An 18,616-nucleotide genomic window follows, 5' to 3' on the forward strand; every position below is an offset into this window, starting at 1 on the left:
GTGCCGTCCCAGCCCTGCACGACCACGTCTCCCGCAACATTGTACGCGCCCTCACCAACGCGGTTACTGCCACGGTCCACTTAACTACAGACACGTGGACAAGCACAGGCGGGCAGGGCCACTACATCTCCCTGACGGCACATTGGGTGAATTTAGTGGAGGCTGGGACAGAGTCAGAGCCTGGGACCGCTCACGTCCTACCCACCCCCAGAATTGCGGGCCCCAGCTCGATGGTGGTATCTGCGGAGGTGTATGCTTCCTCCACTAAAGCACCCTCCTCCTCCTCCTCCTCCTCCTCTGTCTCGCAATCAAGATGTGTTAGCAGCAGCATGTCGCCAGCAGTCGGTGTCGCGCGGTGTGGCAGCACAGCGGTGGGCAAGCGTCAGCAGGCCGTGCTGAAACTACTCAGCTTAGGCGATAAGAGGCACACGGCCCACGAACTGCTGCAGGGTCTGACACAGCAGACCGACCGCTGGCTTGCGCCGCTGAGCCTCCAACCGGGCATGGTCGTGTGTGACAACGGCCGTAACCTGGTGGCGGCTCTGCAGCTCGGCAGCCTCACGCACGTGCCATGCCTGGCCCACGTCTTTAATTTGGTGGTTCAGCGGTTTCTGAAAAGCTACCCACGCTTGTCAGACCTGCTCGTAAAGGCGCGCCGGCTCTGCGCACATTTCCGCAAGTCCCACACGGACGCTGCCACCCTGCGCACCCTGCAACATCACTTTAAGCTGCCAGTGCACCGACTGCTGTGCGACGTGCCCACACGGTGGAACTCTACGCTCCACATGTTGGCCAGGCTCTATGAACAACGTAGAGCTATAGTCGAATACCAACTCCAACATGGGCGGCGCAGTGGGAGTCAGCCTCCTCAATTCCTTTCAGAAGAGTGGGCCTGGTTGGCAGACATCTGCCATGTCCTTGGTAATTTTGAGGAGTCTACCCAGGTGGTGAGCGGCGATGCTACAATCATTAGCGTCACCATTCCTCTGCTATGCATCTTGAGAAATTCCCTGCAAACCATAAAGGCAGCTGCTTTGCGCTCGGAAACGGGGGCGGGGGAAGACAGTATGCCGCTGGATAGTCAGGGCACCCTCCTGTCTATTTCTCAGCGCGTACAGGAGGAGGAGGAGGAGCATGAGGAGGATGAGGAGGAGGGGGAAGAGACAGCTTGGCCCGCTGCTGACGGTACACCGGCTGATTGCCTGTCATCCTTTCAGCGTGTATGGCCTGAGGAGGAGGAGGAGGAGGAGGATCCTGAAAGTGATCTTCCTAGTGAAGACAGCCATGTGTTGCGTACAGGTACCCTGGCACACATGGCTGACTTCATGTTAGGATGCCTTTCTCGTGACCCTCGCGTTGCACGCATTCTGGCCACGACGGATTACTGGGTGTACACACTGCTCGATCCACGGTATAAGGAGAACCTGCCCACTCTGATTCCCGAAGAGGAAAGGGGTTCGAGAGTGTTGCTATACCACAGGACCCTTGCGGACAAGCTGATGGTAAAATTCCCAGCCGACAGCGCTAGTGGCAGAAGGCGCAGTACCGAGGGCAAGGTAGCAGGGGATGTGCGTAGATCGAGCAGCATGTACATCCCAGGCAGTGCAACAGTCTTTAAGGGCCTGGCCAGCTTTATGGCTCCCCACCAAGACTGTGTCACCGCTCCCCAGTCACGGCTGAGTCGGCGGGAGCACTGTAAAAGGATGGTGAGGGAGTACGTAGCGGATCGCACGACCATCATTGGTGACGCCTCTGCCCCCTACAACTACTGGGTGTCGAAGCTGGACACGTGGCCTGAACTCGCGCTGTATGCCCTGGAGGTGCTTGCTTGTCCTGCGGCTAGCGTCTTGTCGGAGAGGGTGTTTAGTGCGGCTGGGGGAATCATCACAGATAAGCGTAGCCGCTTGTCAACCGACAGTGCCGACAGGCTAACACTCATCAAGATGAACAAAGGCTGGATTTCCCCAGACTTCTGTTCTCCACCAGCGGACAGCAGCGATACGTAAGCAATACGTAGGCTGCACCCGCGGATGGAAGCTACGTTCTCTCTCACCATCCAAAACGGGGACATTTCTGCTTCATCAATCTGTGTCTAATATTCCTCCTCCTCCTCCTCCTGCTCCTCCTCCTGAAACCTCACGTAATCACGCTGAACGGGCAATTTTTCTTAGGGCCACAAGGCTCACTCAAATAATTTTTCAGAACAATTTTTATAAGTTTCAATGCGCTTAAAAGCATTGGAACTTTAACTTGAACCAATTTTTCGTTACACTGGGCTGCCTCCAGGCCTAGTTACCACTTAAGCCACATTAACCAAAGCGATTAATGGGTTTCACCTGCCCTCTTGGCTGGCCATGGCCAATTTTTGGGATGTACATTAGTACTGTTGATACAGCAATTTTTGTGGGCCCTCGCCTACAGTGTAATCAAATTAATTTTTAGCCCACCTGCATTACAGCTGACGTTACCTCAGCTGTGTTGGGCAATGCAATGGGATATTTTTATGTACCGCCGGTGGGTTCCAGGGAGCCACCCATGCTGTAGGTGCACACGGAGTTTTTAATACATCTGTACACTTCTAAAGAACCCCAGTCTGACTGGGGCATGCAGTGTGGGCCGAAGCCCACCTGTATTACGCACGACATAACTACCTCAGCTGTGTTGGGCAATGCAATGGGATATTTCTATGTACCGCCGGTGGCTTCCTGGCACCCACACATGCTGTGGGTCCACAGGGAATTATAAATGCATCTGTTTCCACTTATAAAGAAACCCAGTCTGACTGGGGCATGCAGTGTGGGCCGAAACCCACCTGCATTAACCCTTTCCAGTCCACTGTGTGACCTGTGAAGACATTAGGGTTTAAGGCTGTACAGCTCCGTTGTTGGTAGACGTCCGTCGGGGTTCTCTTACTGTATATTGCCAGCCTCTCTGCTGTCGGAGCCTATCCTACGTGTCAGCTCATGCAGTACTGGCTTTAGCCAGCATATAGCGCCGTTGTATAACGGCAGAAAAAGAGTAAGCCCCCTAGGAAAACCATATACAAATTGGATTGGAAAGGGTTAAGCACAACATTACTACCTCAGCTGTGTTGGGCAATGCAATGGGATATTTCTATGTACCGCCGGTGGCTTCCTGGCACCCACCCATGCTGTAGGTGCACACGGAGTTTTTACTACATCTGTACACTTATAAAGAACCCCAGTCAGACTGGGACATGCAGTGTGGGCCGAAGCCCACCTGCATTAAGCACGACATTACTACCTCAGCTGTGTTGGGCAATGCAATGGGATATTTCTGTGTACCGCCGGTGGGTTCCAGGGAGCCACCCATGCTGTGGGTCGACAGGGACTTCACAATAGGGAGTTGTACCTGCCTGTGTCTATGAATTAAAAAGCCCGGTCTAACTGGGGCATGCAGACACCTTGACAGAATGAATAGTGTGTGGCACATAGGTTCCCCATTGCTATGCCCACGTGTGCAGCTCCTGATGGCGGTGGCACAGGATTCTATTTCTCATTGCTTCTGTACAGCATTGTGGGCTATCGCTCCGCCACTTTTAAAGAGGGTCGCTGCCTAGCCGTGCCAACCTCTGCAGTGTGTGCCTGCGGTCCCTCGTCATGGCAGACGCAATTCTAAATAGACATGAGCGTGGTGTGGCATGAGGGCAGCTGAAGGCTGCCCAGGGACACTTTGGTGTGCGCTGTGGGGGAGAGGGGGGCCAGTTGGGCAGCATGTAACCCAGGAGAAGTGTCAGTGGAGTGTCATGCAGGCAGTGATTGTGCTTTGTTGGAGGTAGTGTGGTGCTTAGCTAAGGTATGCCATGCTAATGAGGGCTTTTCAGAAGTAAAAGTTGTTGGGAGGGGGGGGGCCCACTCTTGCCGGTATTGTGGCTTAATAGTGGGACCTGTGAACTTGAGATGCAGCCCAACATGTAGCCCCTCGCCTGCCCTATCCGTTTCTGTGTCATTCCCATCACTTTCTTGAATTGCCCAGATTTTCACACATGAAAACCTTAGCGAGCATCGGCGAAATACAAAAATGCTCTGGTCGCCCATTGACTTCAATGGGGTTCGTTGTTCGAAACGAACCCTCGAGCATCGCGGGAAGTTCGTTCCGAATAACGAGCACCCGAACATTTTGGTGTTCGCTCATCTCTAGTCATTAGTACCACAGTGCCACCGTAGAAACAAGCCAAGATTGCGGAATTTCATTTTTTCCCACTTCACTCCATTTAGACATTTTTCAGTAAATTATATGACACATTAAATGGTACCATTGAAAAATACATGTGCTGCAAAAAACAACCTATCAGACAGCTAAGTTGATGGATAAATAAAAAAGTTATGATTTTACAGAAAGAATGATGTTACAGCGAGCTTCTGAATCTACTTAGGAGTCTTCATCAACATATGAAAGGATAGAGACAGTCTGATGAATTGCATGTAAAACAATAACAGAACAGGATGAGAAGAGAAATCCTTTATCAGTCCAGATATAAAGATGATCAAGTTATATGCCCTCTAATTGGATGTTTGTCACCAGGGACCCCCGCGAATCAGCAGTTCTCTGGGCTGCTGCGATTCTGCACTGAGCTTATTCCTGCCGGAAGCAGACAGCTCCGTTCATAGTGCAGTGGCCAGGCTTGATATCGTAGGCCAAAGTGCCATTGAAATGAATGAGAACTTTGCATAAAATACCACGCCTCACCACTGCAGTAGGAATGGAGCTGTCTGCTTTCTGCACAAGCACACTGGCCTAGAGAACAGCTGATTGGCAGATGTAATGCGTGACAAACTCCCACCGATCTACTATTGATGATCATTCCTCAGAATAGGCGATTAAAAATAAAAATAAATCTTGTCATTTGTATAGCGCCAACTTACTCCATAGGGCTTTCAGGTACTCATTTTACCGACCTCAGAAGGATGAATTGACCTTTAGCCGGCTACCTGAACCAAGCAGGAATTGAACCTGCAACCTTCAGATCATGAGCAAAAGCATACTGCTGCTTTAACACACAACACTACGCAAGGCTCAATTAATAGTTTACACCCGGACTAGCCCTATAACTGATGACACCCAACTAACATAATTATGGCTTTTTACTGTGTATCATAGACAGAGCAGGGAGAAGGAATAGGTGGACCACTGAAATGCTATTTAAGTGGCAGGAAGACAACAAAAAAATCTGCTAATGCTGTATATATTGTATGTTATATGTATATTACTAGCTGATATACCCGGCTTTGCCCGAGTTAATTTGGTACTGGTGTTTATCTGGTGTTCACACGGAAAAGCTTATGAAGTCGTGGTTACTTTAGAGATACCGGAAAAACATATGTTCACCATTTTGCATAGTTCTCTGTGTTACCCAGGAAACACCACGGGGAGGTAACCATGCGACGTTTCCTTTATATAAAATGACATCGGGAAGTGAGAGAATTAGATTCCATACGTAAAATGTGGACGCTAATTCTTTTGCGCTAGAATTGAATAATCGAGTTGGGACCCATTAACGTTTCCTATTTATGACATATTCAATGCTTATGGCAAATTTCATGTTTCTATGACATTGGGAAGTGAGAGATTTAGATTCCGTACGTAAAATTTGGACGCTAATTCTTTTGCGCATAGAATAAAATAATCGAGTTGGGACCCATTAGCTTTTCTTATTTATGACATAATCAATGCTCTGCCAAATTTCACGTTTCTATGACACCGGAAAGTGAGAAAATCACATTCCATACGTAAAATTTGGACGCTAATTCTTTTGCGCATAGAATTGAATAATCGCATTGGGAACCATTAGCTTTTCCTATTTATGACATAATCAATGCTCGCGCCAAATTTCACGTTTCTATGACACTGGAACGTGAGAAAATTAGATTCCGTACGTAAAATGTGGACGCTAATTCTTTTGCGCTAGAATTGAATAATCGAGTTGGGACCCATTAGCTTTTCCTATTTATGACATAATCAATGCCAAATTTTACGTTTCTATGACACCGGAAAGTCAGAAAATTACATTCCGTACGTAAAATTTGGATGCTAATTCTTTTGCGCATAGAATTGAATAATGGAGTTGGGACCCATTAGCGTTTCCTATTTATGACATAATCACTGCTCGTGCCAAATTTCACGTTTCTATGACACCGGAAAGTGAGAAAAATACATTCCGCATATAAAATTTGGACGCTAATTCTTTTGCGCATAGAATTCAATAATCGAGTTGGGACCCATTAGCTTTTCCTATTTATGACATAATCAATGCTCCTGCCAAATTTCACGTTTCTATGACACCGGAAAGTCAGAAAAATACATTCCGTACGTAAAATTTGGACGCTAATTCTTTTGCGCATAAAATTGAATAATCAAGTTGGGACCTATTAACTTTTCCTATTTATGACATAATCAATGCCCGTGCCAAATTTTAAGTTTCTATGACATTGGGAAGTAAGAGATTTAGATTATGTATGTTAAATTTCGAAGCTAATTCTTTAGCGCTAGAATTGAATAATCGAGTTGGGACCCAATTACTTTTCTTATTTTGGAGATAATCTATGCTCGCGCCAAAATTCATGTTTCTACAACATCAGGAAGTTGGAGAACTTTTGGCGAGTCTGTCAGTCAGTCAGTGAGTGAGTCGGTGAGGGCTTTCGTCTTTATATATATAGATATGTAAACAATCGTATATGAAACATAACTGTCCCTAAGTAAACCGACAGTACACACAGTTAGCTGTTGCTCAGTGACCACTCATCATATCGTTGTACTCAAAGTTTACTCATCATATCATTATACTCAGACAGCACTCATCATATAGTTATACTCAGGGTCCACCCATTCAGAGACCACCCATCATATTGTTATACTCATAGGCCACCCATCATATCGTTATCACTCCTCCTCATCATCCTATTCTTAAAGTCAGATAAGAATTGTATTTAGGTGACACAGTACAGGAAAGCAACACAGAAGGCAGGATTAATAATTTTGTGTCTTGGCTTTCATTTACTATAACAGATATAGCACTCGCAACCACTGAAGCTCCAACAACTACGTCAATCGCAACCACTACAGCTGCAACAACTACACTTGTTACCACGGGAGCCCCAACAACTACACCACTTGCATCCACTGAAGCCCTAACAACTACACCACTTGGCACTACTGAAGCTCCAACAACTACGCCACTTGCCACTACTAAAGCTCCAACAACTACGCCACTCAAAACTACTATAGCTCCAACAACTACACCACTTGTTACAACAGAAGCACCAACAACTACACCACTTTCAACCACTGAAGCCTCAACAACTACGCCACTCGCAACTACTACAGCTGCAACAACTACACCACTTGTTACCACGGAGGCCCCAACAACTACGCTACTTGCCACTACTGAAGCTCCAACAACTACACCAATCGCAACCACTACAGCTCCAACAACTACACCACTTGTTACCACAGAAGCACCAACAACTACACAACTTGCAACCACTGAAGCCCTAACAACTACACCACTTGCCACTACTGAAGCTCCAACAACTACGCCACTTGCCACTACTGAAGCTCCAACAACTACGCCACTCACAACTACTATAGCTCCAACAACTACACCAATTATTACCACAGAAGCACCAACAACTGCACCACTTGCAACCACTGAAACTCCAACAACTACGCCACTTGCCACTACTGAAGCTCCAACAACTACGTCACTTGCCACTACTGAAGCTCCAACAACTACGCCAATTGCAACCACTATAGCTCCAACAAGTACACCACTTGCAACCACTGAACCTCCAACAACTACGCCACTTGCCACTACTGAAACTCCAACATCTACGCCACTCGCAACCACTACAGCTGCAACAACTACACCACTTGCAACCACTGAAGCCCCAACAACTACACCACTTGCCACTACTGAAGCTCCAACAACTACGCCACTTGCCACTACTGAAGCTACAACAACTACGCCACTCACAACTACTATAGCTACAACAACTACACCACTTGTTACCACAGAAGCACCAACAACTACACCACTTGCAACCACTGAAACTCCAACAACTACGCCACTTGCCACTACTGAAGCTTCAACAACTACGTCACTTGCCACTACTGAAGCTCCAACAACTACGCCAATTGCAACCACTATAGCTCCAACAAGTACACCACTTGCAACCACTGAACCTCCAACAACTACGCCACTTGCCACTACTGAAACTCCAACATCTACGCCACTCGCAACCACTACAGCTGCAACAACTACACCACTTGCTACCACTGAAGCTCCAACAACTACACTGCTTGCTACTACTGAAGCTCCAACACCTACGCTACTTGCCACTACTGAAGCTCCAACAACTACACCAATCGCAACCACTACAGCTCCAACAACTACACCACTTGTTACCACAGAAGCACCAACAACTACACCACTTGCAACCACTGAAGCCCTAACAACGACGCCACTTGCCACTACTGAAGCTCCAACAACTACGCCACTCACAACTACTATAGCTCCAACAACTACACCAATTGTTACCACAGAAGCACCAACAACTACATCACTTGCAACCACTGAAGCCCCAACAACTACACCACTTGCCACTACTGAAACTCCAACAACTACACCAATCACAACCACTACAGCTCCAACAACTACACCACTTGCAACCACTGAAGCCTCAACAACTACGCCACTCGCAACTACTACAGCTGCAACAACTACACCACTTGTTACCACGAAGGCCCCAACAACTACGCTACTTGCCACTACTGAAGCTCCAACAATTACACCAATCGCAACCACTACAGCTCCAACAACTACACCACTTGTTACCACAGAAGCACCAACAACTACACCACTTGCAACCACTGAAGCCCTAACAACTACACCACTTGCCACTACTGAAGCTCCAACAACTTTGCCACTTGCCACTACTGAAGCTCCAACAACTACGCCACTCACAACTACTATAGCTCCAACAACTACACCAGTTATTACCACAGAAGCACCAACAACTACACCACTTGCAACCACTGAAACTCCAACAACTACGCCACTTGCCACTACTGAAGCTCCAACAACTACGTCACTTGCCACTACTGAAGCTCCAACAACTACGCCAATTGCAACCACTATAGCTCCAACAAGTACACCACTTGCAACCACTGAACCTCCAACAACTACGCCACTTGCCACTACTGAAACTCCAACATCTACGCCACTCGCAACCACTACAGCTGCAACAACTACACCACTTGCAACCACTGAAACTCCAACAACTACACCACTCGCAACCACTACAGTTCCAACAACTACGCCACTCGCAACCAGTACAACTCTAACAACTACACCACTTGCTACTACTGAAGCTCCAACAACTACGCCACTCGCAACCACTACAGCTCCAACAACTACATTACTTGTTACCACGGAAGCTCCAACAACTACACCACTTGTTACTACGGAAGCCCCAACAACTACACCGCTTTCTACTACTGAAGCTGTAACAACTACACCACTTTCCACTACGGAAGCTCCAACAACTGCGCCTCTCGTAACCACTATAGCTCCAACAATTACATCAATTGTTACCACGGAAGCCCAAACAACTACACTACTTGCAACCACTGAAGTTCCAACAACTACACCACTTATTACCACTGAAGCTCCAACAACTACGCCACTTGTCACTACTGAAGCTCCAACAACTACATTACTTGCAACCACTACAGCTCCAACAACACCACTTGCTACCACGGATGCCACAACAACTACACCACTCGCAACCACTATAGCTCCAACAACTACATCACTTGCTACCACGGAAGCTTCAACAACTACACTACTCACAACCACTGAAGCTACAACAACTACCCCACTAGCAACTACTATAGCTCCAACAACTACACCACTTGCAACTACGGAAACTCCAACAACGTCACCACTTGCCACTAGTGAATCTCCACCAACTACGCCTTTCACAACCACTATAGCTCCAACACCTACATCATTTGTTACCACGGAAGCCCCAACAACTACACCACTTGCTACCACTGAAGCTCCAACAACTACGCCAATAGCCTCTACTGAAGCTCCAACAACTACGTCACTTGCAACCACTACAGCTCCAACAACTTCACCACTTGCCACTAGTGAATCTCCAACAACTACGCCTCTCGCAACTACTATAGCTCCAACAACTAAATCGCTTGTTACCACGGAAGCCCCAACAACTACGCCACTTGCCACTACTGAAGCTCCAACAACAACGCCAATCGCAACCACTACAGCTGCAACAACTACACCCCTCACAACCACTGAAGCTCCAACAACTACACCACCTATTACCACTGAAGCTCCTACTATTACATCACGCACTACCACTGAAGCTCCCACAACTGCTGTACTCATTACTACTTCCACAGTAGAAAATACTGCCAACACAGCTGTTACTACAGGGAATTCAGATGTTGGTGCCCTTACAGAACCTGTGGTCACCCTTGTTCTTCCAAATGTTACATCCACTGTGGCATCTACTGTCACTGGAGCTCCCACAACTACTTCACTCACAACCACTGAAGCTCCGACTACTACATTACCGACCACCACTGAATCTCCCACAACTACTTCACTCACAACCACTGAAGCTCCGACTACTACATCACCCACTACCACTGAAGCTCCCAAAACTACAGTAATCACTACTACTTCCACAGTAGTATCCACTGTTGTTACTACAGGGAATTCAGATGTTGGTGCCCTTACAGAACCAGTGGTCACCCTTGTTCTTCCAAATGATACATCCACTGTGGCATCTACTGTCACTGGAGCTCCCACAATTACTTCACTCACAACCACTGAAGCTCCGACTACTACGTCACCCACTACCACTGAAGCTCCCACAACTACTTCACTCACAACTACTGAAGCTCCGACTACTACATCACCCACTACCACTGAAGCTCCCACAACTCCAGTAATCACTACTACTTCCACAGTAGTATCCACAATTGTTACTACAGGGAATTCAGATGTCGGTGCCCTTACAGAACCAGTAATCACCCTTGTCCTTCCAAATGATACATCCACTATGGCATCTACTGTCACTGGAGCTCCCACAATTACTTCACTCACAACCACTGAAGCTCCGACTACTACTTTACCCACTACCACTGAAGCTCCCACAACTACTTCACTCACAACTACTGAAGCTCCGACTACTACATCACCCACTACCACTGAAGCTCCCACAACTCCAGTAATCACTACTACTTCCACAGTAGTATCCACGGTTGTTACTACAGGGAATTCAGATGTCGGTGCCCTTACAGAACCTTCTTTCACCCTTGTTCTTCCAAATGATACATCCACTGTGGCATCTACTGTCACTGGAGCTCCCACAATTACTTCACTCACAATCACTGAAGCTCTGACTACTACTTCACCCACTACCACTGAAGCTCCCACAACTACTACACTCACAACTACTGAAGCTCCGACTACTACATCACAGACTACCACCGAAGCTCCCACAACTCCAGTAATCACTACTACTTCCACAGTAGTATCCATGGTTGTTACTACAGGGAATTCAGATGTTGGTGCCCTTACAGAACCAGTAATCACCCTTGTTCTTCCAAATGATACATCCACTGTGGCATCTACTGTCACTGGAGCTCCCACAATTACTTCACTCACAACCACTGAAGCTCCGACTACTACTTCACCCACTACCACTGAAGCTCCCACAACTACTTCACTCACAACTACTGAAGCTCCGACTACTACATCACCCACTACCACTGAAGCTCCCACAACTCCAGTAATCACTACTACTTCCACAGTAGTATCCACGGTTGTTACTACAGGGAATTCAGATGTCGGTGCCCTTACAGAACCTTCTTTCACCCTTGTTCTTCCAAATGATACATCCACTGTGGCATCTACTGTCACTGGAGCTCCCACAATTACTTCACTCACAACCACTGAAGCTCCGACTACTACTTCACCCACTACCACTGAAGCTCCCACAACTACTTCACTCACAACTACTGAAGCTCCGACTACTACATCACCCACTACCACTGAAGCTCCCAAAACTACAGTAATCACTACTACTTCCACAGTAGTATCCATGGTTGTTACTACAGGGAATTCAGATGTCGGTGCCCTTACAGAACCAGCAATCACCCTTGTTCTTCCAAATGATACATCCACTGTGGCATCTACCGTCACTGGAGCTCCCACAACTACTTCACTCACAACCACTGAAGCTCCGACTACTACATCACCCACTACCACTGACGCTCCCACAACTGCAGTAATCACTACTACTTCCACAGTAGTATCCACGGTTGTTACTACAGGGAATTCAGATGTCGGTGCCCTTACAGAACCAGTGGTCACCCTTGTTCTTCCAACTGAAGCAGAAACTTCGACTGCAGCTGTTACTTCATCTACAGCTACTACTACCACTACAAGATCTACTACTGTGATGAGAACTACACCTGATGTTAATATTGCTGCTATAGAACAAGCAGAGGAAGATTGTAAGCATCAAGGATGTTTTTATGAGAAACGTTTTATACCCCCTTGTAAATGTTTTCATACGGATCTATCCAGCTACCATCCGCTTTATGTGTTTTATGGCTAGAAACTAAAAATTGGGGGTTTACTACTAAAAGACATCAGAATCAGCACTCATTGAAATCATTGGACATCCACAGATACCACTGGGGGTCAATGGAGACTATCACTTTCATTGGCTCTTTGTGCACTCACCCCCCCCCCCCCAGAACTCGGAGCAGCAACATGTATTTCTGCTCTAGTCAGTATACAGTAAAGTGCACTTTATGAACAAATCTTAGTAGGAAGAGACATTGGCAGCCCTACCATGAGGCAACCTAAGACTGCCATCTGCCAGTATGCAGGACCTTAGAGGAGTTCCAGGTGCCATATGGACTGTTTTTGTTTTTTAACGGCCATATTAATAGCCAGCTCCAAGACAGCTGGGCAGGCATCTCACAAACTAACTCACTTGCTATATAGCTCTGGTCCACCGGTAGCTGCTACTGTAATTAGCCTGTGTGAACTCTGACCTCTGCACCCGGCATCTGTGTTCCTGCATGCAGATGCTGGGTGGAAAGGTCAGGGACATACAGACTTATTATAGCAGCAGCCGCAGTCAGACCAGAACTATAGAGCAAATGAGTTTAATGCTTGTCCGGTTAGTGACCTTCAGCCAGGCGGCATTACTAGGGCCACTATGGGGGGCACTATTACTATTGAGGTTGATATTGAGGTTGCTTTGCTTCTGGGACCACTATGGGGAACACTTTTACTAATGGGGCACTGTTATTACTAGGACTAGTATAAGGGTCACTACTATTACTACTGGGACCAATATGGGGGTCACCACTATTACCTCTGGGTCCACTATGGGGGACAATTTACTGGGACCACAATGGGGGGGGGCACTATTGCTACTGGGCCACTAACAGGGGCATTATTATTACTGGGACCAGTATGGAGATCACTTCTATTACTAGTGGGACCACTATGGGGATCACTACTATTACTTTGGGACCATTAAGGGGGTCACTATTACTCCTGGGGCCACATAGGTTGACACTTACTATAGGGGCCACTGTGTGTTCGTGCCTGTAAAATTTGTGTTTTTTTGTGAAGGGGGGTGGGGGGCATTTCACAGTTTAAATCAGGTGGCATAAAGGTTTGGGGCACCCCTGTGATTACTCGTCATGTTCACCATGTGCATTATTGTTATTGCAGTGCCATTCTGGGGCATCATTCTGATCGCACTGGCCGTCATTCTGGCTTTTGTCATGCTAGTAGGGTTTCTATTTGGGGTAAGTACTGGTTTTAGTATGTTCTCTATTTCTATAAGACTACATTCATGTGTATATATGTCTCCCAGAGGTTGTGTATGTTAGGTAGAGCTCATGTAGTCTCATAGTGCTGCATAAAGACTTAAAGTTGCAGACTTATAATTACATCCCATTGCCAAATTTACAAGCTTTCAGCTGTTTCCAAGAAAAAAAAATCAAAGAAGAAGAATGTAAATATCTATACCAAGCGGTTTCTCCAAATTTTCTACAAGATGCTTCTTTTACTGACTCCTACAGTTTCAGAATTATCCCCCTTCATGATGAGCGTCTTAAGTACTTAGTAGAGCCCCTTTTGCTGTTGACCTCCTACAGATGTGATGTACAGCCAGACTGCAGCTTCTGATAGTGTTCCTGTGGGGTCTTACCCTGTTCCTCATGGTCAATGGCCTCCAGGTCACTAGTATTTTCTGTGGAGATTTTCTATGGAGCTTCAACGATCAATTCCTATGGCTATACTATTGAATTTCTGACCAATAATATGGCCATAACAACTGGTCATTGTTATGGCCATATTATCGTTGTTGTGGCAAACCACTGAAACCACTGGATCCTGTTACAGGGCATCTCTCCTAGCTCATGTCCTGGCTCATGGAGTAAGGTCCAAGTGGGAGCCCCTCTATGGTGTTCATGGTAAGGTAAAGTCCCTTGAGTCATGGCTGACTCCTTGGGTGATGTCACATCGTGACGTTTTCCTGGCAGACTGTTTTGCAGGGTGGTTTGCCATTGCCTTCCCTCATTTTACTGAGTCAACCTTGAGCTGGCTACCTGAACCACATGAGCATTAAACCGGCAACCTTCAGTTCATGAGTGAGAGCCACATTAGGCTCATATACCCTACTAATGTACAGGGGTTTTGTTATAATACACTGTTCAAGAATATAGAAACAGCATGCCAAATGGTGGAGCAACAGTGGATTTTACTGCTGATTCAGACCCCCCCATCCCCTCATTCCTTCCTAGGTAAAGTTTCTTGCTGTTTAATATTCTTTTGCGCTTCTACAAGCCTGAAAAAGGACACAATAGTCCAAAACATTGCTACAGATGCTTAACATGTGGAATTCATGTATACGTACAGTGGGTGGACAAAAAAATGGGAACACTGTACGACATGCATGTGATTTTAATCATTAGCAGCAAGCTGCCCTTTTGATCCCTGCTTGGCTGAGAGCTTTCCCGCCAAATTTGTGTTTACTTCACCTCTTGTCCGGCTCTGGGTGGTTTTGGGAGCCGGCTGGTAACAGCAGCTGAGTGGCTCAAACCCATGATCAATGAAACCTTGTTACTCGGGCAGATGTTCACTTCTGTCTGGTAGCATCTATGTCATATTACCTCCACCTAAGTTATGTGGGATTCTAAATCATCTCAATAAGACATGTTGAGGCCGATTTTAAGGCATGAACTTCGTACGGTGTTTCAATATTTTTTTTTGTCCTGTATGTTCAATCAAGAATAAATTTGTATTTGCATCAGATAAGTCTGTGCGGTGATTTTCTATATTCCTGAATGATATCTATTGTGAGAACCTAAGGCAGGCAGCAAGGGCCTTATGTTTAGATTTTTTAAATTATGAATAAAGGAAAAGTTTTAAAAAAACTTTTAGTATCTTTTACTTTATATAATAATAAACTTTATTTTCTACTTATTTTAACTTTTTTTTTTGTCTGCATAGGTGACTTGAACTAGCGATTGTTTGATTGCTTATAACATATACCGCAATACTTCAGTATTGCAACATATGGCAATTCTGCCCATCCTAATAGGCAGAGATGCAAGGCAGCCCTGTGGGCTTTCAGAAGACCCTGGGCTGCCATGAAAACCAAATGGCACCTGGCAGGATTGGTTGCCAATCCCACTCCATACAAACCCTAGTGCTGGAGGGCACACATGTATACCCAAAACTGTGAATTAGTTAAACTTGATCCACAATCCTTGTAGCATACATAGAAGAGGACACATGGGCAGCACTCAAATTCAAAGAGCCTTAAATTGAGAATCCTTGAGAGCGCTCGAGAAAAGCACAGTATGAGATGAAACATTGCTTGGCTGCTACTAAAAGGTTCTTTGAATTGGAGAGCTGCCCAAGTGTCATCTTCTATGTGGGCCCAAGTGTCATCTCCAAATGGTGGTCATGTGACAAAATGTTATGTTATCATATATACTCAAAAAGAGGACATCAGTCTCCATTAGAACTATATTAATGCATATTTCTTTGTCATACAGATTGCATCCTGTATACGAATGTCCAGCAGAGTGAGCCAAGTCCAGGCCAGCTGCCAGGCCCAGCCAACCTACAATACACACTATGGATGCTGGAACTATGCAGATCCAATGCAAGACCCAGAAGGTGGAGGACCGAGACAGTGGATTCCAAGGCCAAATATTGGTGATGAATACTGCTCAAGGCCGCAGTGTGGAGAAAATCCCAATTAATAGGCCTAAACTGGACTAAACATGACCACGTACTAAAGAGCGGGGGCTTAGAGATGGACATTGTGGACTGTTAAAGTAAAATAGGCGTTGGTGGCGCCAGTTATGAGACTGTACATCTCATGCCCTCATGATCTCGGACTGATATTCTTCTGCTTTGGAGTTTTCAGGGTCAGACGACAACTTTCCATCATTGCTAAGTAAAAAAAAAGTTTCACCTGATGGACAAACCTATGGCTTAGCTTGTGGCAGTATCGGCTATCTAATGGAGATGGTTGTAAGACCCAAAGGGTAATAGGAATATGTAGCGATATGACTAATCCTGATTCAGGCTCGGTGGGCCTGTGCATCACATTGTGGATATTAAATAAATATCCGTAGAGTTTAACCCGTCTTGATGAGGGATGTCATTTGAAGGACTGGGATACACATAGACTCCTGAGAGTCCTGACACGTCAGCTTGATAAAAGGGGTTGTACCCTTTCACAGCCACACAAGGAAGCTCAGAGTGGTTCTAACTGGGTCTGGGATTATATATTAATTGGGATTTCACTATTCCCCCCCCCCCCCCCCCCAAGGAAACAGCACTCTCCCAGGCTGAGTCTGGTATTGCAGCTCAGCAATATTCACTCAAGTTGCAATACCAAACAGAACCCCTAGGGACAAGTGTGGCGCTGCTTCTTAAACCTCTGAACAATATAGAAAGCTCCTTCTTGCTCTCCTTTCACATGTGTTTGATTTCTAATAGATTTATGAATGTATTTATGTTGCTGCTATTTTCAGAAGCGTTATGAGATTATCAGATGGTACTGCTTCAAGTTTTGCGCTGTAAATTTCGCCTTTGCGTTGAGTTCAGCATTCGTTTTAGTAATCCAATAATTGCCCACCTACGTGGTCGCAGTGGGGGTATCGGTATTCTTACACACCAAAGGCTCCTGCAAATCCTAGAAAGTGCACAGCTTAAAATGCATAAAACGCAGTATAGTAGCGCTCCGCGCACTGAAGTAGACTTCACATCTCTGAAATGCTCCACGGTTTTGTCTCATTTATTTACGGTAAAGTAGGTTGATGTGTTGAACTTATATTGGACCTTATTATTGGACCTTGTATCATAGCTCATTTGCATCCAGAGCTGCATTCACAATTCTTCAGTCACCTGAGCTCAGACCTTCCAGCATTCCCTGTTCCTGGGAATATGACGTTTCCTGCAGCTCGGCCCATTACCGACACATTACAGATATTAATGTATTAGCATATTATCATTTTTGCGAGTCTCTAATGTTTTTTTATAGTACATCTAAAGGTGCTGAATGCAGTCGGATCGCAGGTCGGACTCGGTGGACTTGTGTCACTCTGTGAGCTGTAATTCTAACGGCACCCCCGATAATAAAATTACCCCAATAGTTGGATTTAACCCATAAAGCGGTCGTTTACCCTGGCGCCTTGTTTCTGTGTTTGATTTCACACCATAGTATTTCCTCCGGAGCTGCGTACTGCCATATGCACACCCTTGTATTGCATCGTTTTATATGCTTATGTTCCCAGCTATCGCTTGTACCATACTGTATATATATATATAAGGCTTCGTCTCACGGGACGCCTTCTATTTTCTATTGCAGATAATTACTATTTATATTTGTACATGCAAGTTTACGGCTTTATTTTCATGATTAATGATGTAATTAAGCTTTTATTGTTATTTATGATTAAAAAAAACTTTCTAAACTTTATTCATGTTTTTTTAATAAAAAATTATTGTTTTTTAGATTTTAGTATTTTCCAGTCGATCACAGAGAACAGAAGAGTTGCGGTGATCTTAAAGGGGGTTGTCCAATTGTAAACTATTGATGACCTGTCCTTAGGATATACCATCATAGTAGATCTGCAGGGGTCAATCATTCAGTACCCCTGCTGATAAGCTGTCTGCTGGGCTGGTGCACTCATGTACGGAACTGACTTCTACAGGAAGCAGACAGCTCCATTCTCTCTGCAGTGGCCAGACTTCCTATCCACTTCCTATCCACTGTAGTGGGAAAGAAGCTGTCTGCTTCCTGCAAAACTCGGCTCAGTGAACAAGTGCACCTGGCTGGTGAACTTAAAATCAATGGGGATCCCCGGCGGCAGAACTCTACTGATCCATCATTGATGGGCTACCCTACGGATAGGCTGTGAGTGGTTTAGAAGCGGACAAGTTACTCAATGTAGAGAGGTACACCCATTACTACTATGAACCATTGATGGCCCAGTGTTCCAAGTTCCATCA

At 45.9% G+C, this 18,616-nt stretch overlaps 1 protein-coding gene across 3 annotated transcripts in view; it reads left to right on the forward strand.

Moving 5' to 3' along the window:
• Nucleotides 1-18,083, forward strand: part of LOC136580746 (mucin-2-like) — a 30,819-nt gene extending 12,736 nt beyond the window's left edge. For 2 of the 3 annotated variants that reach the window (XM_066581571.1, XM_066581570.1), the window contains 3 exons: nt 7,027-12,570; nt 13,811-13,887; nt 16,147-18,083. In XM_066581571.1, the coding sequence (XP_066437668.1) occupies nt 7,027-12,570; nt 13,811-13,887; nt 16,147-16,356 (5,831 nt within the window). In that variant the 3' untranslated portion in view covers nt 16,357-18,083. The remainder of the gene's footprint in view (nt 1-7,026; nt 12,571-13,810; nt 13,888-16,146) is intronic. The other variant, XM_066581572.1, reaches the window with a different exon arrangement.
• Nucleotides 18,084-18,616: the final 533 nt, after the last annotated feature.

The sequence above is a fragment of the Eleutherodactylus coqui genome, chromosome 10 (genome assembly GCF_035609145.1).
Source record: "Eleutherodactylus coqui strain aEleCoq1 chromosome 10, aEleCoq1.hap1, whole genome shotgun sequence".
Classification (NCBI taxonomy): Eukaryota; Metazoa; Chordata; class Amphibia; order Anura; family Eleutherodactylidae; genus Eleutherodactylus; species Eleutherodactylus coqui.